This window comes from Hipposideros armiger, unplaced genomic scaffold (assembly GCF_001890085.2).
Source record: "Hipposideros armiger isolate ML-2016 unplaced genomic scaffold, ASM189008v1 scaffold_64, whole genome shotgun sequence".
Classification (NCBI taxonomy): domain Eukaryota; kingdom Metazoa; phylum Chordata; class Mammalia; order Chiroptera; family Hipposideridae; genus Hipposideros; species Hipposideros armiger.
Window position 1 is genome coordinate 1,318,247 of NW_017731414.1, and position 26,685 is coordinate 1,344,931.

The 26,685-nt window shown below is 52.8% G+C and overlaps 1 protein-coding gene across 4 annotated transcripts; it reads left to right on the forward strand.

The window, feature by feature from the left end:
• FCHO1 (FCH and mu domain containing endocytic adaptor 1) lies at positions 1-26,685 on the forward strand. 4 transcript variants are annotated; one of them, XM_019641762.1, is made up of 28 exons: positions 1-70; positions 4,835-4,879; positions 5,634-5,708; positions 10,311-10,402; positions 11,420-11,494; positions 12,648-12,789; positions 14,435-14,587; positions 14,840-14,944; positions 16,064-16,162; positions 16,241-16,337; positions 17,362-17,406; positions 17,518-17,596; positions 18,153-18,177; positions 18,289-18,346; positions 18,835-19,013; positions 19,098-19,122; positions 19,490-19,541; positions 20,110-20,201; positions 20,586-20,867; positions 22,339-22,451; positions 22,561-22,654; positions 22,793-22,901; positions 23,604-23,759; positions 24,033-24,165; positions 24,556-24,755; positions 25,384-25,439; positions 25,809-25,973; positions 26,396-26,685. In XM_019641762.1, the coding sequence occupies exons 3-28, from the start codon at positions 5,682-5,684 to the stop codon at positions 26,416-26,418; spliced, it is 2,676 nt and encodes an 891-aa protein (XP_019497307.1). In that variant the 5' UTR covers positions 1-70; positions 4,835-4,879; positions 5,634-5,681; the 3' UTR covers positions 26,419-26,685. The 4 variants fall into 4 exon arrangements, with proteins under 4 accessions (XP_019497307.1, XP_019497308.1, XP_019497306.1 ...); XM_019641761.1 differs by lacking the exon at positions 1-70 and adding an exon at positions 3,212-3,291; XM_019641763.1 differs by lacking the exon at positions 4,835-4,879 and having other exon boundaries at positions 8-70.

The following is a 26,685-nucleotide window of genomic DNA, read 5'->3' on the forward strand; positions in this document are numbered from 1 at the left end:
GGGCGGGCTCGGGTGTCAGCGACCAAGCCGCAGGTGGCGGCGGGCGCGGGGCTCGGTCGGAGCTCGGAAGGTGAGTGCTGTCCCCGTGACTCCCCCCAGTCCCCTGGCCTGCGCAGTCCCCCATCAGCACCACGGTGCTCCGCAGTCCTGGTGGCCACAAGGGGCAAAAGCGTCGCGGGGCTTGGGGGATGGCGAACGCTAGGTGGGGGGCTGCTCGGTGGGCGCCTCGGCCTCTCCCCGGTGATAATCAGGGGTCCGCGGAGGGAGATAAGGACCCCTTTCCTAGTCTGTGATCTCCTGGCCTAGAACCTGAGCGTACAGAGGGGCGGCCAAGACGCGAGACCCCTCCCCAAATCCCTTTATTCTAAGCCAGGATCTGGGTCTAGGTTCCGGGGCTGCAAAGATGGGGGCGCCGCTACCCTCCAGCCTGCGACCCAGGACAGCTGAAGTGGAGACCACCCCCAATTTCCCTCTTCCCAGCTCTGATCTGCAGAAACACCCCCCACTCCTTGCAGGGCCGAGATGAGGAACCCCCTTCCCTTTTTCTCCACTGTGAATCCTCATCCAGTCCTGGCAGAGGAGATGAGGGTCCCCTAGGGTCCTCCTCTAGACTGTCCTATCCCAGCCCCCTTACCACAGGATGGGATAGGGGGGCCTTTCACTAGCATCCTCTTGAAGAACCCCAAGATTGGAATTCTGGGGAGGGGGTCAGTGTAGGGCCTCTTGCCTGGCTGGAACTAGCCAGATCAGGTCTGGAAGGGCCTGAATTAGACTTGGGGTGGTCCCTGCCTCAGTGGGGGTTGGGCAATGAGCATCTGTTCCTGGGGATTAAAATAAATCGAGGTAAATTAGGATCCTGCCAGAGGCTGACTCTGAGTGGGGTGCGGAGGAGGCTTGGGGGGGGTGGGCGGCCCCTCCATCTACCTCCATCTCAGGAGTCATCTGCCCCATATGTCCCAATCACAGTGGAGACAAGGAGGTGGCTCTGGATGGACCTGCCTCACTGGTGACCTTGGGCAGGTGACAGCATCTTCCTGAGCCTTGGTATTCTCCTTTGAAAATGGGGCTGGGGACTTCGGAGCCTGTATTCTATAGATTCTAAAACCCACCCACCCCATCTTTTGCCAGGTCGTTACCTCACCCTTTTGCTTAAGATGTCAGTGGTTTTGGGGTGAGAGAGCAACGGGGGGTTTGGAGATGCCCCCACATCCCTTGCTGGCCTCTGAACCTCGGTTTACTGCACTGCAAAATGGGTTGATGTTTACACTCTGGCATTGCTGCAAGAGCTATTCTGCCAGAGAGTAAATTATATCACCAGGCTGCAGTCATTGGAATGGGGGCTCCACCATCCTGGTCTCACTGGCGGGATCACGCAGGGCACACCCTGACCCACATACCATCACCCACGCCAGAGGCAAATCAGTGCCTGGGTGGTTCCTGGGCAGGAGGAGGTGGGAGGTGCCGGGCCAGCCTGTCCCTCTCCCTTGAGGCTCCATCCCTGTACTGGGCACAGGGGTGAGCTTGAGCTCTGGGCTTAAAGTCCAATGCCCCCAGATTCAAATACAGTTCTCTTGTGCATGGCTTTGTCCCTCTGCACCTTGGTGTGTTTTTCTGTGAAATGGGCTGAATCCCTCTTGGAAGATCAAAGGAGACTGTGGGAGGATGGGAATGTTGTTAGTACAGACATGATCATTATAATCCTAATTATGATATTACTGATCATAAATGGGGTCACAACTGACCAGGAGTGGAAAGGAGAGAAGGGAGTCTGCAAGGGTGTCACCTGTTGTGTCTCTAGCCTGGCAGTCGGGAACACAGTTGATGCTCAGTAGGTGTTTGCCAAATGAAGTGATGAAGAGGGGGTACCAGTGAGAAGAACTGAAAAATTCCTGAGTGTGAGCTCACATGCCCATTCAGTGGCTCAGTCACTGTGCAACATGGAGCCCATGCCTCAGTTTCCCCATTTGAGATGATGGCCAAGATGAGATACTGTCTCTAAGTATCATTGTGAGAAGCCAGAGTATGTGAATGGCCACAGCTCTAGTGGCTGAGCCTGGAGGGGAGGAAGCATGTGACAGAGCTGATCATTGAAACAGCATGGCCAAGAGGCTGGTCACCGGGAAGAAGAGAAAAACCCCAAATTGTCCCTACTGTGTGCATACTGGAGACCGGGGGGAGCAAAATGTCAGATTCTGTTTCATAGGACCCAGGAAGCCCAGAGAGGTTGGGGTGGCCCAAGGTCACCCAGCAGGAGGCCAGGAGCTAGAGCCCCGCTTTCCTTGCTGACTGGATTCCTTTCCTGTTTTATTTGCTCCTGGGCTTGCTCTCATACTCCACCAGGTGCAGAGTTCCAGGTTTGGGGGAATTAGGGCTGGGGAGGCAGGATTCATCTCCAGATGGTGCCAGGGCTCATGTCAGACACCCCCAGGGAGGACTCTGTTCCCTGCTTCCAGCAGCCAGAGGATGGGGCTGTCCTGGTCAGCTGACAACCTGCTGTATGACCTTGGTCAAGTCCCTATCTATCTTGGGCTTTGCACTGGCAATACCCGGGATGCCTGGGTTCCAGCAGGGCTGACTTTTCTATCAGATGTAGTGATCACTGTGTCTCAGGCATAATACTTTTAGGGGTCCATGAAGATGTTTCAACCTCTTTTAAAATTAGAAGAAAAAAAAATGAGCTTTGGAATCAAAGAAAACATTTTAACATATGATATTAATATATTTGTTTTTATGCCAAAGCAGTTGTAAAATATAATTTAAATTCTTTTCTTAATGGAGCAAGGGGCAAAAGTACCTCGGGCCCATGAAAGTCCTAATGCAGCCTTTTGAATCTCAGTATTGCCATTCGTTAGCTGTGCAAACTTGGATGTGTGGATTCCCCTTTCTGAGCCTCGATTCCCCCATCTATGAGGACAACATTGGCTCACCTCGAGATGGTGAGATGTGAAATGCAGATTGGCACTCAATTTGTGGGTTCAGTTATTTCACAATTGTCATGATTATGATCTGTTGGGTAATAATAGCCCCAGGCTGGGGGTTGCAGATCCAGGGGCCTCAGTTTACCCATCCATGGCCTGTGTGGTTCCAGAGAGGCCCCAAGGGTGCTGCTCTTGGGAGGGGAGAGGAGGTGGCAGTTAGGCATTGGGCGGGGCGGGTGAGCTTCCTGTCCCTCACGCCCACGGGCCTCGGCTTGGTGTGGCTTGGTGTTGGCGGAAGCGGCAGGGGCTGCGTGGCTATCTCTGGTGCCTGCCATGTTTGACTGGGTTCCAGCCCCACTTGCTTCCCTGTCTGGTGAGTTCAAGCCTTGCCAGGAGGCCCCCATTGTCTCTCCTCACCCCCTCAGGAACAGAAAGGAGGCCCCACTGTCGCCTGGGTTTCAGAAATAGCATGTGTCTCTTCCTGGGCTGGGCTAGGGCCTGCAGGAGGCGGGAGGGGGGGGCTCTGTTCCCCAATACGGCTCTGAGTGGTAGAGTCAGTTACGGAGCAGTAGAATGGACAAGGAGACCTGGAACCCGCTATGGTGCTTCCGAACAGGAGTCCTGTGGCAGATAAGCAAGAGACAAAATCACAGTAATCTGGGGGCAGTGAGTGACCTCTCTGTGCCTCAATTTCCTAATCTGTAAAGTTGGGATTGTGCCCTATGATGTGGTTGTGAAAGCTGAATGAACTGGGCCCTGTGATGAGCTGGACACAGCACTGCACACATACCGGTGCTCAGTGTATGTGAGGGTGGGAGGCAATCTAATCGGAGTTGTAAAAATAGTAGCGAGATTCTTATTTTCTGGGGAACTTGGGCCCGGTGGCTCCTAGGATCCTGTAGAGCAGCACTGTCTAGCAGAACTCTCTATCTTTGCTGTCCCATGTGGTGGCCAACATCCCTCTGTGGCTACTAAGCCCTGGAAGCAAAGCTGACACAACTGAGGAGCTGAGGGGCTAATTGTATTTAATGTTACTTAGTTTAAAATTAAGTTGCTACATGAGGCTAGTTGTTCCTGTGTCCTTAGCATAGCTGGTTGGGGATTTAGAGATGTTCAGGGCCTAAGCCATGCCAGAAACTAAGAAATGAGATGGAAATTTAAGGCTTTTCCTTCTTGGGATGTCAACCTAGCATGCCCCCACCAGACTGGGTTTCCTCAGGGGCTGCACTGGTGACTGAAGTTTCTCAGGGGCCCAGCATCACCCAGCATAGGGTGATGGTTGGGAACGTTGGATCAAATAATTTTTTGCCTAATGAACTCCTATTCTGCTTTAAAACCCCAGCTCCCATGCCCCCTCCTTCAGTCCAGGCTCCCTAAGTCCTTGTTCCTCCATTTGGCCGAGCCCTGACCCTACAGGACCAGTTCTATTCCCCTAGAATGGGGGCTCCTCAGGGACCAAACCCAGGGCTGAATTATCTCATAGACCCTGGCATTGTCCTGGCCATGTGGCCACATGGTGGGTGCTGGGTGAAGTCAAGGGATTAGGGGCTAGATGATAATGGATCAAGTTAAAATTACTTCTTACTTTCAAGATTAGGTAAACCGAGGCTCAGCAAGGGGCAGCCTTGTCCAAAGTCCTTGCTCAGCCCTTTCCTGGTGAGGCCCAGGGAGCTTTCCCATCCTATGGTCATCAGTCCCATCCCTGTTGCCACTGTACCTCCTGGGCTCCCAGCTGCTGCTGAACTGCCTGCAGGGTCATGAATTATGAATGAGGCCTGTGGGCTCCAGTGACAAGCTCAGCCTCAAGGACGTGCCAAGGACACTAAGTGTCCCTCTGTCACTGGGTGGCTTGACCCACCCCCTCTGCAGGGAGTCCTGGGGTTCCCTAGCAAGAGGCATTTTCTCTTGTTTTGCAGATGCGGAAACTGAGGCAAAGAGCTGGACAGTGATTCAGACACCAGGTGAACACTGGCTTCTGGGGGACAGGGTTGAGACTCATGGGGCACCAATGCCACCTGGGTCACCATGGTGAGGGGTGAGCTCTCCATCCCAGGAGTGTGCATGAGTCAGGGACTGTTGTAGAGAGATTCAGGAGATGCTAAGGAACCCTTGGGGACACTTCAGGGACCCCAACACCCATGTGGCCAATCACAGTCCCAGTGTCCACCTCTCACCAGATCCTTTTTCCACAGGAGCTGCCCAGTGTGGAGCTGAGTGTTCAGGTCCATACTCAGCTGGCTCAGGGTGCAAAGTCACTGTCAATTGCTATCTATATGACCTTGGCAAGTGGTTTCCCCTTTGGGGGTGTTGTTTTCCCATATGTAAAATAGCCCAGATCTTTTTTGCCCATGCTAGGATTTATCCAGTAGCCCTCAAACACATAGCAAACTCCTATTCGTGCTTAAGAACCCTAACTCCCTTGCCCTTTCCTCTAGTCTAGGCTCCTCCAGCCCCTATCCCTCCATCTAATCCATCTCTGACCCCATAGGAGTGGGGGCATCTGTATCCAGCTTTGTCCTCCTGGACTGTGGTATATTTGGGGGCCAGGCCCGAGACTGATTCATCTCAAGGACCTTGGCATGCTCCCAGCCTTGAGGCTTTTGGTTCCTCCTCTGTCCTCTCTCTCCCTCCTCCACAGGGAGGACAGTTGGAATTTCCCTTCCTCAGCCCCAAGATATTCATGACTTTGCAGCTCAAACCTGCCTCTCTCTTCAGACAGGCACTAGACAGGAGCCTGCAGGGGTCTCCACAGAGGCCATAAGGATGTCATATTTTGGGGAGCATTTTTGGGTAAGTAAGGCTTCTCTTATTTTGGTGGGGGCTCCTGGAAGGGCTATGGGGGTTTTCATGGAGGTGGGAGGACCTGGTGGCTTGTGGGCAGAGTCTTGGGCAGGTGGAGCATCTGCAGGGGATAGAAGTGAAAATGCGAAGAGTCAGGCCCTGTGACCTTGGGAGTGTCACAGCTTGAACAACAGGGAAATGGAGCGCCAGAGTAGGACTCTCTTACTTAAGGTTGTCCAGTGAGAAAGTGCAGGTTCAAACCCAGGGCCAGACTGAACTTCCAGTATCCAGGGTCATTCCAGCCAGGGGATTTCCTTGTCTTTCCCATCCTGGAGAGTTGGGGGGTTTTCATGGCTTGACCTCTAGAGGCCCCCTCACCAGCCTTCCCTCTGGGCTGAGGACCATGTGCTGTGACCCAAGGGGGCTGAATGAAATGGACTTGTTTTCATTCATTCATTCACACCCTCCCTTCCAGCCACCAACACTCTATCCCCAGCCAACTCTGGGGGATGCTGGGCCCCCAGAGAGACTTTATCCTGGCCCTGACCCCAAGGAATCCCCCATTTGAGGGACACAGAACCAGCCAGACACCTCCAGCCCTGCAGTACCTTCAGGGCACCTAGAGGAAGAGCGAGGACACACAACCATGTTTGCCATGGGCTTTGAAGACTGAGATTTTCCAGGATGTCAGTAAGGCATTCCAGACCCAGGGAACAACCTGGACCAAAGCTCAGAGGTGTGACACTGGGTGGCTAGTGGGGAGCACAGGATTCCTCCTGCAGGGCCAGGCTAATGGGGAGCCACAGAGGATGTGTGAACAGGAGAATTGAGGGAGGACCAGGGCAGAAAGACCCTTCACCAGTTGCAGGCCCTGAGCTTGCTGAGAGGAAGCCCGTTGCTGGGCAACTGGTTGCCCCTGGCAACAAGCCCTGCTCCCTCCCTTTCTGCCTCCCCAGCTGGGGCTCCTCTTACTGGCACTTGCTTTCTTAAAGGGGCCGCACCCCCTTGCCACATAAAGGATGGTGGGGTGGACCTGACCTCCACCCCCTTCCCAAGGGTAAGAGTCTCTGGAATTTGCCTCTGAATGGCTGTGTGATCCCAGAAGAGGGGCTGCCTCTACTGAGCCCCCATTCACACCTCTGTGTAAGGGGGTTGGCTGAGGATCAGTCGTGTTGTCCACGTGTTGGAACCCTGACAACGGCACCTACATTTATTTAAAATTTCTTTTAATGGCATGAGGCACCTACATTTATTTTAAATTCTTTTTAGTTACATGAGGCATGCAAACTCGCTGCAGAAAATTCAGATGAGCAAAGAGAAAATAGAAGCCACCCCTGACCCATCTCCCCACCCAAAGATAGTCTAGTGCACATGGATAAGAGCTTTGAGTTTGGGATTTGAATGGGCTCTGCTGGGAGCCCTTGGGCAGGTGACTTTGCATCTTGAAGCCTGTTTCCCCATCTGGGAAAAGGGGATGATATTCCTGCCTCTCTGGGACTCAGGGAGTGCCCCTGGAATGTCTTTTTAATCAATGTTGCTTTTAATCACTGTTTCATTTAACCTATTGTCTGTTTTGGTAATTCTGCTGGGTGACACTGGGGCCTGGGCTGTCCTGAAGAAGGCTCCAGTCAGAAGAGACCAAGTCAGACAGGGATGCCCCAGTCCTGTTGGGCCAAGGCAGGGCTAGAGGCATAGAGGACACTGGGAAACCATGGGGGGCAGTGTGAGCAGGAGAGGGACGTGATCAAGCTGTGTCAGAAAGATCCCTCTGGAGCTAGTGTGGGGCAACACTGGAGTACAGAAGTTCTGAGGGGAGACACAGGCTCGAGATAGCCCCTCCTAGGACCCTCAGCTGCCAGTCTAGCCTGAGAGAGGCAGACACTGCTGGTGGCTTTGCCAGGTCTGGGAAAAGGGCCAGCAGTTGGCTCTGAGTCAGGCCCAGATGCTGGCCTGGGCAGCGGTGCCTGGTGCGGCCTCACTCGAGGATCCCCTGGGTGGGGCAGGCGGGGGCTGCTGGGGCTGTTTGCTGAGCCCGTATCACAGAGCCCGTGTCAAGCACTGTACCAGTCTCATGTCACCAAGACCCTTGGCAGGTGAGTGTTGTCATTGTCCCCATTTGTCAGATAAGGAAACTGAGGCCTAGAGAGGTAAAATCATCGACCCAAAGTGACCCAGTCCATAAAAGGATTTGACTCTTCAACTTTGAAAGCACAACTATAGAAATGAGAAGAGAGGAAATAAATTCCTGGGGAGCTGGAGAGATCAACAGTGAATGTTCAGGGAAGTGGAGGTCTGAAGAAGGTCTGAGAAGGTTTTGGAAGGAGGTGGGCCTGGCAGTGATAATTGAGAAGTGGAAAGATTTGGATAGGTAGAAAGAGATGCAGGCTGGTGAACTGGGTGGCAGAACGGTGCAACGGCGGAAAGGCACAGCATGTCATCGCACTGCTTGCCATTTTTGCTGGCAAGGCTAAGAGTAAGCTAGTAGATGAGGTTGGAAAGGCAATTCCATGCTCAGGGCTTTGGACTTCAGCAGCTGGTGGGCAATAAGGAGCCATCGACAATTGTAGAATGAGAAGTGACTGTTGGGAGATTTGGGCTTGAGGCTGTCCTGGGTCTACCCCAGTCTTGGCCTCAGTTTCTTCATTTATGCAGCAAGAGGGACTATCTGGTAGTGACTGCTGACTTTAGTCTCCAAACTTTCAGGTAACTGGGAGGGTGAACCCCACAAATTGGAGGAGAATGGAGGAAATCATTATGGAGAGCCAGCAAAGTGCTGCCAAAGGGGTTGCGTCAGTGATTTGTATTGATAGTAAAATAACATCGATCCCTTTTTTTTTCAGTCCAAATTACAAGGCCCCATTTGGTGCTAAAGTGTCTCCAGTCGCCTTGGACCCCAGCTGATCTCCACCTTTTTTTTTAAAGATTTTATTGGGGAATTGAGGGAAGGGAACATCGCTGGGGAATCGGGGAAGGGGAACAGACAAGCCGCCATCCCCCTTGTTCTTCAGTCCAGCTGGTGAGGACGTCACCTCACTGGCCCATGTTAGCACCATCACCATGGTCTTCCTGAGTGAGGCAGATCGGTCGCTGGCCACTGAACAGCCGCCCACGGCAGCTCTTGGCAGCCCACACTGGCTGCCGGCCACACACGCTGGTTGCCAGCCACTCACGGTAGCTTTACAGCAGCCCACTGCAGCCTCACTGCAGCCCACACCGTCGCTGGTGACCCCCGGCAGCCCAGCTCCAGGTTGAGCCGCCATTCACCATCTTAGCTCTAGACGGCACAGCGTCACTGGCCCCAGTGTGGGATCCGAACCGGGGCCCCGCTGCTCAGAGCCGGTGTCCCAAGCCAGCTTCCAACCAATGTGCCACTCGGCCGGCCCTGATCTCCCATTTTAATGGACAGCTTAGTGTATAATGCCCTTACATGTGACATAGTCTGGCAGCATTAAAACATAGCTACATAGCTGTTGCTTTATTTTTTTTTTCTTGTTCCTTTCATTGTGGCATAGGATACTGGTTCCACTTAGAATAGTGGTAAAAGTTGCCTTTTAAAGAAAAGTGTTTGGAAAAGAAACATGAGTAAACTTAAAGCAAAACATTAACTAATGCCACAAATTAGCAAAAACTAGAGTTGCCTTTGGGGCTCTGAGGACCCTGATCATCGTGGTGTTGATTTATCCCCATATTAGAGGTAGCTGACTCCTTAATCCCATCTTAACAAGGAGCCACAAAAGGTTCAGAGAAGGTCAGTGACTTGCCCGGGCCTCCCCCACTGTGGTGACCCCAGAAACTGGGAGGAAAGAGGTTTTGTGCAATACACCAGCAGGCACTGGGATAGAAGCTCTGTTCTCACCAGTATTGGGTAAATGCAGAATAACTCATTTGTTCATTTACTCAACAAACTCAAATGTCCTTTCTGCACCCCATCCTCTACTGGACATGGCTGTGTCCTGAGAGGTATCAGTCCTGCACCTTGCTCTGGGGGACTCAGAAAGGGAGTTTCTATGTTGAAAAGAACAGAAAACTGACTACAGTGACTTACCCAACAATGGCTCACAAAATTGAAACGTGGGGTAATGTGGCCTTCAGTGTTGGTTTGATCCAGCAACACAACTCAGCACACTTGTTATTCAAATTCTCTTAGGTTCAGCTTCTTTCCAAAGTTCATGGTTTCCTCTTGGCTTCCAACATCTCCTGTGCCCACTTAATTCCTCATTTATGAAAAGATGAAGACAGAAAAAAACAGGAAAAGAGACTAACAGAGGCAGAGACACAGAAAGAAAGCGAGAGAGACAGAGACACAAAGACAGAAAGATAGAGTCAGAAAGAGGCAACCAATAAAGGAAAATGTCTCTCCCTCAACTATAGGATAAAAATCCCAGGCTTCTTTCTGATTAGGCCAATTTAAGGCCCAGGAACCAATCCTTGTGACTAGGGAAAATGCAACAGGCTGATTGGCTCAGGCCTGAACCAATCCTTACAGCCAGGAGGATAGACTTCTGCTGGTTGGGTCCTCAAGTCAACGCCCCTGTTGCTAGGCAACCCTGATGGTTTTTGTTGTTGGTTTCTGCATTCCACTTTCTCAATCTCCATTTCCATCTTCTGCAGGGTGAGAAGAACCAGGGCTTTGAGGTTCTGTACCACAGCGTGAAGCAGGGGCCCATCTCCACCAAGGAGCTGGTGGACTTCATCCGGGAGAGGTGAGGCTCCCACACCCCACCCACCACATGGCAGCGCCCCACAGTGGTTCCGCCCATCTCACCTCACAGCCACACCACGCCCTGCCCAATCAGGTCCAGACCCTGTGGGTTCCAGGAACAAAACCTGCTTGAAGACATTGGAAACCAGCAGTTCTCAACACTCGCAGCCCCATGACCCCTTGTCAAAAACATTCCCCAGGTTTCTAATGCCTTCTCCTAAGAAAATATGACCTACTTACAAGGGGAATTTTGAAAACTCAATCTCGTGCCTGAAGTATGATAAAAGAAAACACATGTGTGATGAAATAATCTATATTTCAGTATGTAAATGCTCCGACGTTAGTGTCCCAGAAAACATAATAAACTCAAGTTGCAAGGCATCCTTCTGGGGCAACCCAACAGCTCAGTAGCCGAATGCCCATGAAATCAGGCAGACAGTCAAAAGAATTATAATCAGATTTTTCTTTTTGTGCCTGTCAAGCGGGACTGCCTGAGCCGTACAGAACAGGGGCCCCTCTTTATTTTGTGGGACTTTGGCCCCTGGAATTATCTACTCTTGCCTGCGGTACCCCATTGGTGCCTCTTATCAAAAAATACCCCCATGGGTAATTGGCTTTAATGGACACATTGCTGCCCCACACAAATATGAGGTTCTATTAATCTGGATGAAAATGTGAGTGGATACTAGGTAGGCATTTAGCAGTGTCTGTCCAGAGGGAAAAAAAATATGAGTTTGTCTCCTACAATTAAATAAGACAAACCATATAAAGCATTTGTAGTATGTGCTCAAAACTTTTCTTACCTGCTGCTGCTACTCCTGCTACTGTTATTAGTAAAATGTATTACTTAAGGATAAAAACCTCTCCCTTGAATTTACCAAACGCTTTCCTCCATACTGTCCTCACTGAGAGCCACTGCTCAGATGTTTGAGATGGGGATACTGAGGCACAGGGAGGTCAGGGCCTCTCCCATGGGTGCCCAGAACTTTCCCCATCTTTTCTGCATTCCACTACCCAGGGCCACTATTGAGGAGACCTACTCGAAGGCAATGGCGAAACTTTCCAAGCTGGCCAGCAATGGGACTCCCGTGGGGTGAGTGACCCAAGGATGGGGTAGGGGGTCCCCAAGATTGCGAGGCCCTGGGATCATTAGGAGCCTGTCTTTGGGTGGACATCTCTTCACACGCATGATATGTATGTAGGACAGGGAATCATCCCCGCACTTATGGGACTTATTGAACAGAGGAAGGTAACTCATTAATTCACTCACTAGCTCATTCATTTATTCAACAAAGATTTACTAAGCACCTACTATGTGCCAGGTACTGTTCTAGGTACTGGGGATCCAGCCATTATCAAGACAGATAAAACCCTCAATCATGCTGTGTTCGTGCTGTGCACATCTGGGATGTATGACAAGACAGATGTTAACCACACACTCGAACAAATTCCTTTCCTGGGTGAAAAGTGATACGAAAGGAATTAAATAGGAGCATGAGAGGACAGGTGCTTCTTCTGGGTTGGGCCCAGTTTCCATGAGCAAAGACCTTAATAATGAGGAATTGGCCATGTGAGTGTCTAGGGGACAGAGACCCAGGTAGACAGCTCTGCCAGTGCAAAGACAGCCATGCACTATGCATGTCCAAGGAAGAGCAACAGTCAGTCTGGCATAGCTGCAGGGCTTGGGCCAGGTGGAGATGAAATGGCGGGGCTGGGCATAGGGTCCCAACACACAGGTTTCTTTTAAACAAGGATGTGATGTGGTCCCATTGGCATTTGCATATTTCCCTGTAGTTGCTGTGAGGCAAAAGTTCTGTCAGGGGCAGAAATGAAGGCAGCAGGGAGGGAAGGCAGAGGGGTGGGCCAGAAGGGGATTCTGCTGAGGTGGGAGGGCCCCACCAACTTGGTTTGGACAGGTTGGGTCTTAGCTGCCTTTGGGTATCAGGTGGGGCCTGGAGTCTCGAGTGAGGACGCTGAGGCCTCAGGGTCTGGATTTAAATTCCAGCTCTAATGTTTATTTGCAAATGAGCCTTGCATGAGTTACAGAGCCCCCTGTGCCTCAGTTCCCTATCTGTCACAGGCCTGCCTTGTATGGTTGCAGTGAGGATTAAATGAGTTATTATGTGTTGATGCTTAGCAGGGCCCAGTACACAGTAGGTGCCTGAGCCAATGCCAACCATGTTATCTGAGGGGACCCTTGGGGGTTGGGCCTCCCGGGCCTTGGATGTGACCCTGCCCGTCTCCAGGACCTTCGCTCCACTCTGGGAGGTCTTCCGTGTCTCCTCGGACAAGCTGGCACTCTGCCACCTGGAGCTAACACGGAAGCTGCAGGATCTCATCAAGGACATGCTCCGTTACAGTGAGGAGCAGCTCAAGATGCACAAGAAGGTGTGTGCCCAGTGGGTACTGCCTAATGGGGTGGGCTGGGGATGCCAGCAGCTGGAAGGAACCCAGGCCTTCTAGGGCCTTCGCACCTCCAGGCCCTGGTGTGTGCCTCTGAGAATCCTGGTAATTCCACAACATCAAACCCAGAACCCCACCGACCAGGGAAGTATCAGACATTTCAGACACTCAAAATCCTAGACCAGTGGTCTACAAACTGCGGCCTGCAGACCAGAACCAACACACCACCTGTTTTTGTATAGACTGCGAGCTAAGAATGGTTTTTACATTTTCAAGTGGTGAGGGCAAAACATCAAAAGAAGAATATTCTGTGACACGTGAAAATGATATGACACTCAGATTTCAGTACCAGTAAATAAAGTTTTATTGGTACACAGCCATGTGCATTCGTGTACATAGTGTTTGTGAGTCCATGACAAGTGAACCCATTTATTCTGTGCCTTTACAGAAAAACTTGCCAACCCCTGATCTTGAACATTAGAAGCTACAGATCTTATTATTTGGCTTTTCTAGACTCTTTCAACCTAGAATCTTGGAAAGTGCAAGCTTTAGACTCTCAGGATCCCAAAGTATTTGCAAGTTGTAATTCTAGAGTTATAGGTGCTTTGCCCCAGAATCTGCAGATTTTAACCCTTATTAAAAAAGGGGAGTTGGTCCTAGTACTTAATACTGTATACTTACAAATGGTTAAGATGCTAAATTTTATGTTATGTGTATTTAACCACATTTTTTAAAATTGGGGGACAAGGAAAATTTCTATGGGCTGATGTGAAACAGTTTTGGAAGTGGATTATGAAATGGAAAAATCAGTGAGTTAAACAGTACAGACTGCCCCAATGTCATAATAAAAAATGGGCTAGAACAAGCACATTTCCTTATCCATGTGCTGATTATTTCTGAAGACATATGGTAATAGTGGGGACTCCTAAGCTAGGGATCAGGGTATGAAAGGTTTTTCCTAAGCTCACCCCTTAAAACTTTCTGAAATAGGAATTTTATGTAAATATTACCTATTTTAAAAATTACAAGTTTTGAGCCGGCCAAGGAGCACATTGGTTAAGAGTTGGCTTGGGACGCCAGCTCTGAGCATCAGGGCCCCGGTTCGGATCCCACATAGAGGGCCAGTGATGCTGCGCCCTCTACAGCTAAGGTGGTGAACAGCAGCTCGACCTGGAGCTGGGCTGCCATGAGTCACAGGCGATGGCATAGGCTGCAGTGGGGCTGTCCGGCAGCTAGCGTGCGCTTTCGTGAGCTGCCGTGAGCCACTTTGAGTGGCCGTCCAATGGCCGGCAGGTGACTGCCTAACCCGGGAAGATTGCAATGATAATACCAACATGGGCCAGTGAAGCGACGTCCTCCACAACTAGACTGAAGAACAAAAGGACAGCAACTTGTCTGTTCCCCTTCCCCGATTCCCCAATGCTGACCCCCTCCCCCAATTCCCCAATAGGGTCTTTGAAAAAAAAAGTTATAAGTTTTGAAATTAAAAGAATACTCAAGAATACTTTATGGGACCTGGAATCCCACAGTGTTTGGGAAGCTGGGAATTTCACAATCCACTCTGCTCAGGTCCTGTCCCCCATCCGGGGCTTCAGGTGGTCCACACACTCCCCCTTCCCTGCCCTCGCAGTGCAAAGAGGAAGCAGTGAGCACCCTGGATGCCGTGCAGGCCCTTGCAGGCGTCAGCCAGCTCCTGCCCAAGTCCCGTGAGAACTACCTGAACCGGTGCATGGACCAAGAGCGGCTGCGCAGGGAGAACACCAGCCAGAAAGAGATGGACAAGGTGAGCCCATGGCTGCAAGTCTCCAGCTGACACCAGTCCATGCAGATCCAAGGAGTTTGCTAAGGGGTGATGGGGCTGACTGATGGGAGAGTGAAAACATCACAGAGTGATGGTCATTGAACCTGGATGTGATCACCACATCCTGGGCACCCCAAGGAGTCTACCAGCTGGGTGATGAGGCAGGGGGTAGGGGGTAAAGGCAAAGCACCCTAGTGTCCCCTTCCAACCTGGTCCCCTCCCTATGCCTCCTAGGCAGAGACCAAGACCAAGAAGGCAGCGGAGAGCCTGCGGCGCTCAGTGGAGAAGTATAACTCAGCCCGCGCTGACTTCGAGCAGAAGATGCTGGACTCAGCTCTAGTAAGAACTGGGAGTCATACCTTGGAGACCTACACATCCCTGGGTCCAGGATGCCATGGGCCTCAGAATTCCAGAACCTCCCACACCCTCAACTCCCAGGAGCCTCAGAATCATAGGCATAAAGCCATCAAATTCTAGAGCCAGTTAGCTACTGTCATTGTTGATATTGTTATTCCAAAAGCAAAAACAAACAAACAAAACAAAACAAAACAAAAAAAAATCATTTTGTGCCTCAGTTTCCCCATCTGTAAAATGAAGACAGTAAAAAAAATGGGACAGTAATACTACCTGCCTCATAGAGTTGTTGTGAAAGTTAAATGAGTCACTACATGTGAAGTTTTCAGACTAGTACCAGGTGCATAGAAATCACTCTATGAGGTACACTATTATTTCTATTATTATTGATGAGGTTTTTGAACAGAACACAATAGGGCAGGATTTAGAAGCTAAGAGTCTTGTGACACTTTATGATGGCTGAAAGGCCTGCATTCTGGCCCAGCCTCCATTCCTTACCAGCTATGTAACCTTTTATAAGATATTGCACCTCTCTGGATCTCTGTCTACCCAAATGAGGAAAAGCAGATTGGAATCTCAAGATTAGGAGTCTTCTTCTTACTGTTATTCTTATTATTTATTTATTTATTTATTTATATGTGCAAGTGATAGAGAGTTACAAATGACAGAAACCTTCATGCAAATTGAAAGGAAGATTTATAGGCTCAGGGAACTGAAAAGTTTGAGGGGGGCTCCAGGCATGGCTGTGTCCAGGTGTTCAAATGGTGTTGACAGGAAGTTGTGCCTCCTTTTCAAGTCTGTTTTCCTCTCTGAGGCTTCATTGCCAAGCAGACATGCCCGTGTGTGTGCACGTGCATGTGCACACACACAGCAAAGTAGCCACCAGCAGCCTCCGCATGCATCCCATCAATCCATTGACTCAGGATATGAAAGTGTCTCTTTTCCTATAGTTCCAGCAGAAGTCCCAGGGCAGATTGTTATTGGCTCTTCCCCAAACCAATCACTGAGGCCAAGGGATTGGAACATTCTGATTGGTCAGGCTGAGTGACATGGCCACTCCTTATAGCCTCCACCTTTCCATTTGCCCCTCCCCTTCTGCTTCAGCGCTTCCAAGCCATGGAGGAGACCCACCTGCGGCACATGAAGGCACTGCTGGGCTCCTATGCCCACTCAGTGGAGGACACTCATGTGCAGATTGGGCAGGTGAGTGGGACCGGGGATGGGGAATAAGGGCGGGGGCTCTGGCCTTGCCCAGTTACACACTCTGCTCACCCGGCTCAGGTTCATGAAGAGTTTAAGCAAAACATAGAGAACATCAGTGTGGAGATGCTGCTGAGAAAATTTGCAGAGAGCAAGGGCACGGGCCGGGAGAAGCCTGGTGAGTCAAGGCATCTGTTGGGGTCAAGCTATGGGGCCACAGCGGCATGGAAAGAGCATGATTCAAGAGGCAGGAGACGTCCCTGGGCCTCAGTTTCTTCATCAGAAAAATGGGCTGATGATAAATCTAACTCCACAGCCCACAGAGGAAGAGGGTTTGATGCCTGAGCTTATGTGTAAAATCTTACAACAAGATACTAGAGGGGCCTTAAATGTCAGGCTTAGCTGTTCAGACTTGATCCCAAGAACCCAAGGGAGCCATTGAGGGTTGTTGAACAAAAAAACAGTTTGAAACTGCCCAGGTGTAGGGTTGGGGAAATGTTGAGAGCAAAAGTTTGGGGTCAGATATAGATTTGAGTTTTTTCTTTATTGCTTGCTGTGTGACCTTGGGTGTGTGACTTCTCTTAGCCTTGGTTTCCCCATCTGGAAAGTGGGGATGATACTAATCCCCACCTGATGGTGTTGTGAATATTCAGTAATTTGATGCAGGTAAAGGGCAAAGTATGTGCCTGGAACACAGGAGGCATTCAGTAAATGTCAGTACACAGTCTGTGTCCCCAAGTCTAGTCAACCACTAAGGTCTGTCCTTTCTCCCTCCTGTCTCTATAGCTCCCTTCTGGCTCAGGCCACCTCTCCTTGTGTGGGCCCACTCTGGCCCTTCGCTGCCCCAGATCAATCATGCCCTGCTCCTGCTCACATACCATCCATAGCTCCCCATCACCCTTAGGAGAGAGTCCCAGCTCCTCATCCTGGCACTTGAGACCCAGCCCACTGCACAGACTTGTGGTTCATCCCCTAACCCACCCAAGTTCCACTCAGAGATACTGGAAGTAGAGTAACTCAGGCATGACACCTGTAGTCCATCCCAAGGTGGGAGCAGATACTTCGGCACATCCCACTCATGATCATCTCTGAGGCTGGTTCAGCATCTTGGCTCATGTGCTATTATGTGGCTAAAGTTGTACTGCTACCCTTCCCAAGTCCAGGCTCCCATCCACTGAGTTTCTCAATCTCTTCTGTCTCAGGGCCTTTGGACTTTGAGGCGTATAGCACAGCTGCCCTGCAGGAAGGCAAGTACGTCTGGGCCTGGGTGCCCAGGCTGGACCATGAGGAAAGGGAGGCAGAGCTGAATGGGAAGGGGCCACCCCCAGGGCTCACCTGTGTCCCTGATCTGTTTTTAGCAATGAAACGTTTGCGGGGAGCCAAGGCCTTTCGCCTTCCAGGACTGAGCCGGCGGGAGCGGGAGCCACCTGCAGCTGTGTGAGGAAGCACCCCTGCCCAGCCCTGGCCCAGGCTAGCCTGGTATCCCTCCCCCTGCCAAGGCAGTCCCCAAAGTCCCCTGCTTAGAGTAGACCAGGAGTATTCTTGTTCCAAGCTAGACCAGGTGTACCTCTGTCCCACAGTAATTCAATATTACTGCTGCTTAAGTTAGTCCAGAATTCTTCCTTTTGCCAAGGCTAGACCAGGGGCTGCCTGCCCCAGACTCTCCCAGGATTACCCCTGCCCAGGCTGGCCCAGGACTCCTCCCTTTGTCAAAGCTAGCCCCTACGTTCCCTGCTGTCTCAGGCCAGCCCTTCAGATGAGCTCCAGGGTTCCTCCCCTTCCATGCTGTTTGAGAACACCCCTTGCTTGGCTAACTCCACATTCACTGCCCCCCACCGCCACCCTAAGCAAGCCCCAGGATTCCACCACCTGAAGGGCTAGCTCAGAACAATATCACAGTCCAGGTCCCCCAAGTTGCCATGTCCAATGTTGGGGGCCGATGGGGGGCAAATGAGGTGGGGAAGATGACACCAACATCTTTTTCCATCCGCAGAGATTCTTTGGAGCCTGATTTAGGGGTGAGTGCCATCGAGGCCGATATTAGGTCTAAGGACGAGGAATGGGGGGCTGGGAAGGGTGAGTGGGGAGGTTCAGTAGGGAAGAATCTGACTCACCACTTGTCCCCCAAGGCATGTCCAGAGGTGGATGAAGAAGGTTTCACTGTCCGACCTGATGTGACCCAGAACAATATCCTCTTGGCGCCCCATGGAGCAGTTGTTGGCACAGCAAGACCAAAGCTCTGTCGACAGTGATCCCTCCCACCATTAATAGCCCTCTCTGTGTACACCCTGGGGGGAGACTGTAATGTGGACAAAGCCAATCCAAATGCAGACACCTGCTTTGTTGGGTCAGAGATGGGCAGGAGGAAGAGAGGAGGGGCTGGGTTACCATAGACAGGAGCCAAGAGGGCTTCCTAAAGGAGAGGGCCCCAGAGTTGGGGCTTAGCAGCTGAATAGGAGTTCACTAGTTAGGGCAGGTCATGCCTGTGCAAAGGCTTGAATGGGAGCAGGGGGTGGGGAGGAACATGGTGTCAGGGCCAAAGGTGACAAGTGATGAGAGATAGAATTCTTCAGGGCCTCAAAGGGTTTGAGCAGGAAAGGATGTGGTCAGATTTGAGGGCTGACTAGAGGGAGGCCCTGTGTTAGCATCTGCTTGGCCCCTTGACTGAAGCGCACGCACTGCCGAGCCCTCCCGCTTCTCGTCCAGTGACTCCGACTTTGATGATGAGGAGCCCCGCAAGTTTTATGTGCACATCAAGCCTGCCCCAGCCCGGGCTCCAGCCTGTAGCCCCGAGGCAGCCGTCGCACAGCTCAGGGCCACAGCTGGCAGCCTCATCCTCCCTCCTGGCCCAGGGGTGAGGCATGGGAGAGGTGTTCTGGGTGGGGCTGGTGGGGCTGGTTGGATGCACTCAACCTAATGCTACCCGCTTTGTCCACAGGGCACGATGAAACGCCATTCTTCACGTGAGTCACCTGTTCAGGAGTCTTCGGTTTGGGGAATAGAACATGGAGGGGAGGCAGGGTCTGGAGTGTGGGTATGGTTTGAATACCAGCTCTGCTGTGTGACTTGGGGCAGGATGCTTACCTACTCTGACACTCAGTCTCCTATAAAATGGGGTCATTATGAGAATTTAATGAGGCCCAAAAGGAGTAGCTGGGAAAGAAGCCAAAACTTGGAGACAGCTTGGCTCAGGTTCAAATCCCTCTCTGCCTGATTTGGTTACCCTGGGCACCTGGCTGTACAGCCCTGGGCCTTAGTCTCCTGGTCTGTGGAGTGGGGAGCACTACAGGCGGGGCAACAGAAAGGCTCAGGGAGGCCCATCTCTCATAGGGGATACTGCTGGGAAACCACAGAGGCCTCGATCTGCCCCGAGGGCTAGCAGGTGAGTTCCACAGGTGTGGGAAATCGGGCTGTCATAAATGGGCAGGTGAGAGCCACCCCCATTGCCTCTTTTTCCTGGCTGCCTCCCCGTACCTCTGTCTTCCCTTCTTTCACCAGGGCAGGGAGTTGAGGCCATGCTGTTTTTGAGAGGCCACTTAATGATTCATTTGGTGAACATTTATTGAGTGCCTGCTGTGTACCCATGCCATTCTGGGTTTTGGGGATATATGACTAAGAGAGGGTCCCCTCTCAGAGTCACATTCTAGTGGCTTAGATTTTAAGAATAACAATTAAGTTAGAGCATATTCAATACTTCTAAGTGTTATAAAGAAACTAAAGCAGGTGATATGATAGAAGATAGGAGTGGGTGACTTCAGTTAGGCCAGTGGTGGAGGGCCTCTGGGATGGAGAGAGGATGACTTTGAGCTGAGTCCTGAAGAGAAACAAGAGGTGGCACAGGGAGTGCTGGGGAAGAGAAGGCCAGACCAAAAGCAGCATGTGCAAAGGCCCTGAAGCTGGAGGAGGCCTGGAAACAACAGAACAAGTCCTCTTGTCCATTTGGTCCCCAGCTGTGCAGAGAAACTGCAATCAGATGAGCAGGTTTCCAAGAACCTCTTTGGGCCGCCCCTAGAGTCCACCTTTGACCACGAAGATTTTACAGGTGATGGGATAAGGGTTTCAGGGGCTATGGGCATGGCCAGTGGGAAAATGGGTGGGGCCATTGCAAGGATGATGGTGGGCTGAGCTGGTGGGAGGATGTGGGGGGTCCTTTGTGGGTCAAAGGAAAGATCTATGGGGCCAGACCACTGTGAGGGTGGGCATGGTCACAATGCTCATGGGCAGATTCAGACACAGGGGCCTTGTGGGAACGGGGATGGCAGTGGGTGGGGCATCAGTGGAGATAAGTGGAAGTGACCAGAGGGGTGGGGGGAGTTGGGCACGAGCTTTGAATGGGGGTGGGCCTTTCCTCAATGTGGGCGTGGCCTGTAGGAAGATGGGGCTCTGCGTGGGTGAAGTCTGGAGCTGACCACCCCTTTTCCCCCAGGCTCCAGTAGTCTTGGCTTCACCTCCAGCCCCTCACCTTTCTCCTCCTCCTCGCCCGAAAATGTGGAGGACTCTGGCCTGGACTCGCCATCCCATGCAGCACCTGGTCCCTCCCCAGATTCCTGGGTCCTCCGCCCGGGAACCCCACAAAGCCCACCTATCTGTAGGGCACAGCCGCTGGAGTTAAGGGGGATACGGCCCCAGGTGCCATCGGACTCAGATGCGCCACAGCCCCTCGCATTATCTCCAGGCCCCTGGGGGCTGGAGGCTGTGGCTGGAGGAGGTGAGTCCAGTGGCACCCTCCAATCTGAGTTATCAGAACCCTGGCGGGGGGGCAAATTGCACATTTATTGTGATCAGCACCCGATGTGCTGAGGACACAGTTGGGACTGAGGTGGGCAGAAAACCCAACCCTTGCGGGGACAATGAGATGAATATATAACAAGGCAGAAGGTGGCAGATGCTTGGCGAGGGCTCACAAGGGTGGAGCCTCCCTAAGGAGGGACATCTGAGATGAGGTTTGATGGAGATGAGGATGAAGCTATATTCATGTGGGGGTAAGGGTGTTCCCAGCAAAAGGCACAGCCCCTGCAAAGTCCTAGGGTGGGAGTGGGTTAGGCCCCTTGAGAAACGGTGGGGACACTAGTGTGGCTGGAACAGAGATGACAGAGAGAAGGGAGAGGTGAGGAAGATGTCAGCAGGGAGATGGGACCAAGCAGGGGGAGGCCGCCCAGGGACTGGAGAGGAGCAGAGAGCGTCCAGGGCGAAGGTGGGGCCAGGCTAGCAGGTGGAGAGAAGAGGACAGCAGGCAGGAGTGGGCTCCTGGGGGTACTGTGAGAAGAGTGGAGTCCCCCTTGCATCAGAGGAACTGTGGGCTGTGACCACATGAAGTCCCCAGCAGTGAAGACAGGCGTGCTTGGCACTGTCCATAGTTAGAGAAAGACCCTGGTTGGAGTTGCTTCAAAGCAGGACCCAAGGGAGTGAGTATAGACCACGAGTTGAGTTGTCTGAGCTTCACTGTAGAACAGGGATTCTCAACTAGGCCAGTTCTGCCCCCCCAGGGAACACTTGGCAATGTCACCATTGACATTTGCGTGTCACCACTGGGGAGATGAGTACTACTAGTATCTGGTGGCTCGAGGCTAGGGATGCTGTTCAACACCCTAAAGTGCAAAGGACAGTGCCACCCCAGAGAATGATCCAGCCCCGGTGTCATCAGTACTGTTGAGAGACCCTGGCAGGTAGGTGGGAGGGGAGGTGGGTGAGCAAGTGTTTGTAGATGGAGCAGAGCAGAGGACACTGGGGAGGCAGGAGAGCGAGGGGAACCTGGTCTTACGTCATGATTAGTTCACTTTAAAGGGTGAGACTCAGATGTGGGCCAGAGTAGGAGGCCACCCACATACTCTTAGAGAGGATGAAGGTCATAAAATTGATGAATGTTAGATTAAAAACACTCTGCCTAATCCTCCCTGTAGCGTACTTGCCCCCTGAGCATCCAGTCCTTGCTAGCATCCCCCCAGGGACAGGGAGCTCACCCCTTATTGGGCCACCAATCTGGTGTCTGGGAGGTTCAGGGTTGTGAATGGCATCTGCAGTCCTGTCTGGCACCTTCTCTGCATCTTCATGATTTCAGACCATTAGGGGGTCTGCCCACCATAAGCCCGACTCCCAATTTTTGGCTGAGTTCCTCTCCTGGGGTGGCCCGAGAGGCCCAGGACAGCATCTCAGTCATGTCTTTCTCACACGCTTCCCAGACCTGATGCCCGTACCTGCCGACCTTACAGCCAGGGAGGGCCTGGCAGCCCCACCCCGGAGACCCCGCTCCAGAAAAGTGTCCTGCCCCCTCACTCGCAGCAACGGGGACCTGGTAGGGTGAGGGAGCGTGGCAGGAGCTGGGCTGGGGCTCGCCTCTGGGGTCAGCATCAGGACCTTGCTCCTCTGGTATTCACAGCCCAGCCTGTCTCCTTCCCTTCCAGTCTCGTTCCCTGAGCCCCTCCCCGCTGGGCTCTTCAGCTCCCAACACCATCCCGGAACGTTCCAGCTTCTCATCCCAGATAGGACACGGTACAGGTGGGTTTCACCTTCTCTGTTCTGGGTTGGAGGCGAAGTAATATAATGGAGGCCCTGGTGGCAGAGGGCAGGTTCTAGAGCCTGGGACCTGTGTGCTCACTCTCTGTCTGTCCCCCCATTCTCTCCCCATCACCCCAGGAGTCTCCCGGGGCCCAAGCCCTGTGGTCCTGGGCTTCCAGGATTCCCTGCCTGTGGCCACCGCCTTCACTGAGTATGTCCATGCCTACTTTCGTGGCCACAGCCATAGGTACGTTGTGATGAGGGACAGTGTAGACAGTGACAGGCAAACAGGGCTCTCTGGGGGCTGTGCATCTGGGTTGCAGCAGGGACAGCCTTTAGCTGTGTTTTGTGACTTGCTTTACCATGGAAGAGCCTCTTATACTGAGCTGAGCAACCAGGCCCCTGTCCTGAGGGCGGTGAGAGCCACAGAGGGCGTTTGAGCAGGGCTAGGTATTGTAGCCACAGCTTAGAGGAACTTCTCTGAGGCTGCTGTAAGCAGCCATCTGAAGGGAGGAAGACCAGAGGCCATGTCCATGGAGGGGGCAGGCGAAGGGTGAATTGAGGAACCAGGGATAACCTGGGGGCGGTGTCCAGCAGAAAAGACCTTCAATTCAAACCACAAAAAGGAAGAGAGTATTAGACCCAAAACCCAACCTGAGGACAGTCACAAAACTGAATGCTTTGCTGTGAGCTTCCTGGTAGCCTAGGGGAAAAGAGAGCTAGGAAAGGGGGTATTCCTGCCTCCTCCAGCCTAGTGTGGATTCCTCCTGGTGCCTGCATTGCTGTTTAGGCAGGGACATAGGGGAGGAGGTTGGGGGTAAGGATGCTGGCCTTGTTGCTTCTGAGGGGCCCAGGGAGCCATAGGTTGCAGTAGAGCCAGGAGAGAGGGGAGGATGAGGTGCTGGGCAGAGCCCTGAGCCAAAGCCCAGTCTCCTCACCTCTCATCCAGCTGCCTGGCTCGAATAACTGGGGAGCTGACCATGACCTTCCCAGCTGGCATCGTGCGTGTATTCAGCGGGACCCCACCCCCACCTGTGCTCAGCTTCCGCCTTGTGCACACAGCCCCTATTGAGCACTTCCAGCCCAATGCTGACCTGCTCTTCAGGTACTGTTGGGAGGAGGGGGGTAGGGGTGGAGTCCCTGAGGCTAGTGGGGGCCAGGAGCTCCCCCGCTCTGAATTCCTCCTCTGCCTCCCAGAATTTGCTGTGAGGCCCTAGGCAAGTCTCTCCCCAACTCTGGACCTCACTTTTCTGCCCTCCTTTGCTTCCCTCCTACCCCCTGCCACGCTTTACTGCATCTTTAAGAAGCCCTTGGGGTAGGTGGGGGCCCTGAGAAGGCTTCTCTTGAGGGTGAGGGTGATTATTCCCGGTCTCTGCAGTGACCCCTCCCAGAGCGATCCTGAGACCAAAGACTTCTGGCTCAACATGGTGGCCCTGACTGAGACCCTGCAGCGCCAGGCAGAGCAGAATCCAGCTGCCTCCTACTACAACGTATTGTTGCTGCGGTACCAGGTGAGCCAGGTGGATGGGCTGAGCAGAGGGGCCAGGATAAGGAAAACAGGGGTGGGGGGGTGGGGGTGATGCAGGGTGGACAGGGAATAAATGGTGGTTGGGTAGGCAGTGTAGGAGTGTAGGAGGCCAGGCCTCCACAGTGCATGCAGCACCATTATGCAAATTAGAAGAAACTCTGCACTGGTACCTGTCCACAGACTTTGTTAGAATGAGCTGCTCTCCTGCCCTCTGCTGGAAGTGTGGTGTAATGCATACTCCTGTCTACAAAGTCTCCAGGAAAGGGTCCCTTGGGGTGGTGTGTGCAGCGCAGACTCAGGCTGGTTGATAGTGCAGTGTGGCAGGACAGGATGGCCCAAGCTATGTCCTGTCTCCTGTTTTCATTCCCTCTAGTTCTCCCGCCCGGGTTCCCAGTCTGTGCCTCTACAGCTGAGCGCCCACTGGCAGTGCGGGGCGACCCTCACTCAGGTCTCGGTAGAGTACAGCTACCGGCCGGGTGCCACAGCTGTGCCCACGCCACTCACCAATGTCCAGATCCTGCTGCCTGTTGGGGAGCCTGTGACCAACGTCCGCCTGCAGCCGGCTGCCACCTGGTAAGGGCACGCAGGAGGGCAAGGGAGACTCAGCAGTACCCCTGAATTTCTTAGAGCCCCCCTTGATGCAGCAACTAAAGGGTCTGTCCTGGGCCCAACCAGTCACTGTGAGCTCACACTGTTTACAGCTGAGGGTGTTGTTATTAACAATCATAACATCTGATAGTGTGCGCTTCCTCCGTCTCAGGAATATTCCATGGACTCTACACACAGACTAGTTTAAGGCTCTTAGCAATCCCTCCAAATGTAGACTGCGATCATTACCATTTATGAAGGGGAAGCTCAGGCACAGGGAGGCTAAATTGCTTACCTGAGGTCACATCAGGCTTTGAACCCAGCCCCGTGCTCTTGGTCCCACGCCCTCAGTCATTGCACAACATTGCGTGAGTTTTATACAATGAGTAGAGCCTGCCATGAGGAAGCCAGACTTATAGGACCAAATGCCTCATCTAAAAATGCTGCAAGGCTGTGGGGCCTTTGAGAGGGTGGGTGGGGGGGATGGGGGAACTGAGGTGAGGGAGGGGATCTGGCTTGCTTGGGTCATGTGGCTGAGAGGCAACTGAACTAAGACCCTGGGCTCTCAATGTCCTCCCTGGGGTAGACCTGACCAATCTTCTCTTGGTGCCAGGAACCTGGAAGAGAAGCGGCTCCTATGGAAGCTTCCGGATGTGTCTGAGGCAGGGGGTGAGTTGTGGTTGTGCATGAGGGCTCGGGGGTCTCAGATGGGAGGGCTTATCTAAACTGGGGAGTATTGGGGATGAATCAGGGATGTGTTGGGGGTGGGGAAGTGTGGTCATGGAGACAGTCCTGGAAGTGCTTTGACAAAGCTAGAGGAGGAGCACAGCAGGTGCAAAGGCCCTGAGGCAGAACTCCTTCGCAAACCATACACAGCCCCACGGGGCCAAAGGAGAAGGGTGCAGGGGCGCCAGAGAAGGTCAGAGGGGCAGACAGAAGCAACAGATCAAAGGACTTAGGTACAGAGCCAAGGAAGAGCACAGTTTAGAGCAGGACGAGGGCCAGGGATAGGACACAGCTGATCTCAGGCCTCCCCAGGCTCTGGCCACCTGTCTGCCAGCTGGGAGCCATGCTCAGGACCCAGCACGCCCAGTCCTGTGGCTGCTCAGTTCACCAGTGAGGGGGCTACTCTGTCCGGCGTGGACCTGGAGCTGGTGGGCAGTGGTTACCGCATGTCACTGGTAAAGAGAAGGTTCGCCACAGGTATGCCCCCACTCTGCTGCCTCACCCCCTGGAACCAAGCTCTATCCCCTGCTTCTGCCAGGGTGGAGGGGTTGGGGGAGGCATTTGGGGTGTTTGGGAAGGATAAGTGGGTGTCAGGGTATAGAAAGACCCCGGAAGGGGGCCACAGGCAGGGAGGGGTTGGCAGGGCCCCAGTGGGAGGGGTCAAGAAGGAAGATTCATGTGTCTGGGCTGTCCCCTGAAGGATGGGTGCCCCTGCAAGGATTTAGGGTGAGGAGCCAGAAGCCACACTGCCATGCCTCTCTCACTCCCACCCCATTCTCCTGCCCCCACAAGGGGCTGTTGTGGTCCATGGGGCCACAAGTTAAGGGGTGCTTTGAGGAGGATTGGGGGTCCCAGAGTAGGGACAAGTGATCCTCCTCCTCACTGCCACACCCCCACAGGGATGTACTTGGTGAGCTGCTGAGCCTGGGAGGCTGCCCAGCTCACCAGCCGCAGCTCTGCACTGAGTCCTGGTGCTCGCCAACTGCTCCCCGCCTGCCTGCCTGCCTGTCGGACCCTGGAGTCCCCACCTGGCCTTCCCTGAGGCCCCAACTCTGTGGAGAGGAGCTCCACGCCCAACCTGGATGAGTCTGAGATTCAATCCTGCTCACGCCAACGCCCACACAAGTCCTCAGACTTTTAATGTTCTTTGAATAAACACTTTATTTTCTAATAAAATAACTTTTTCCTG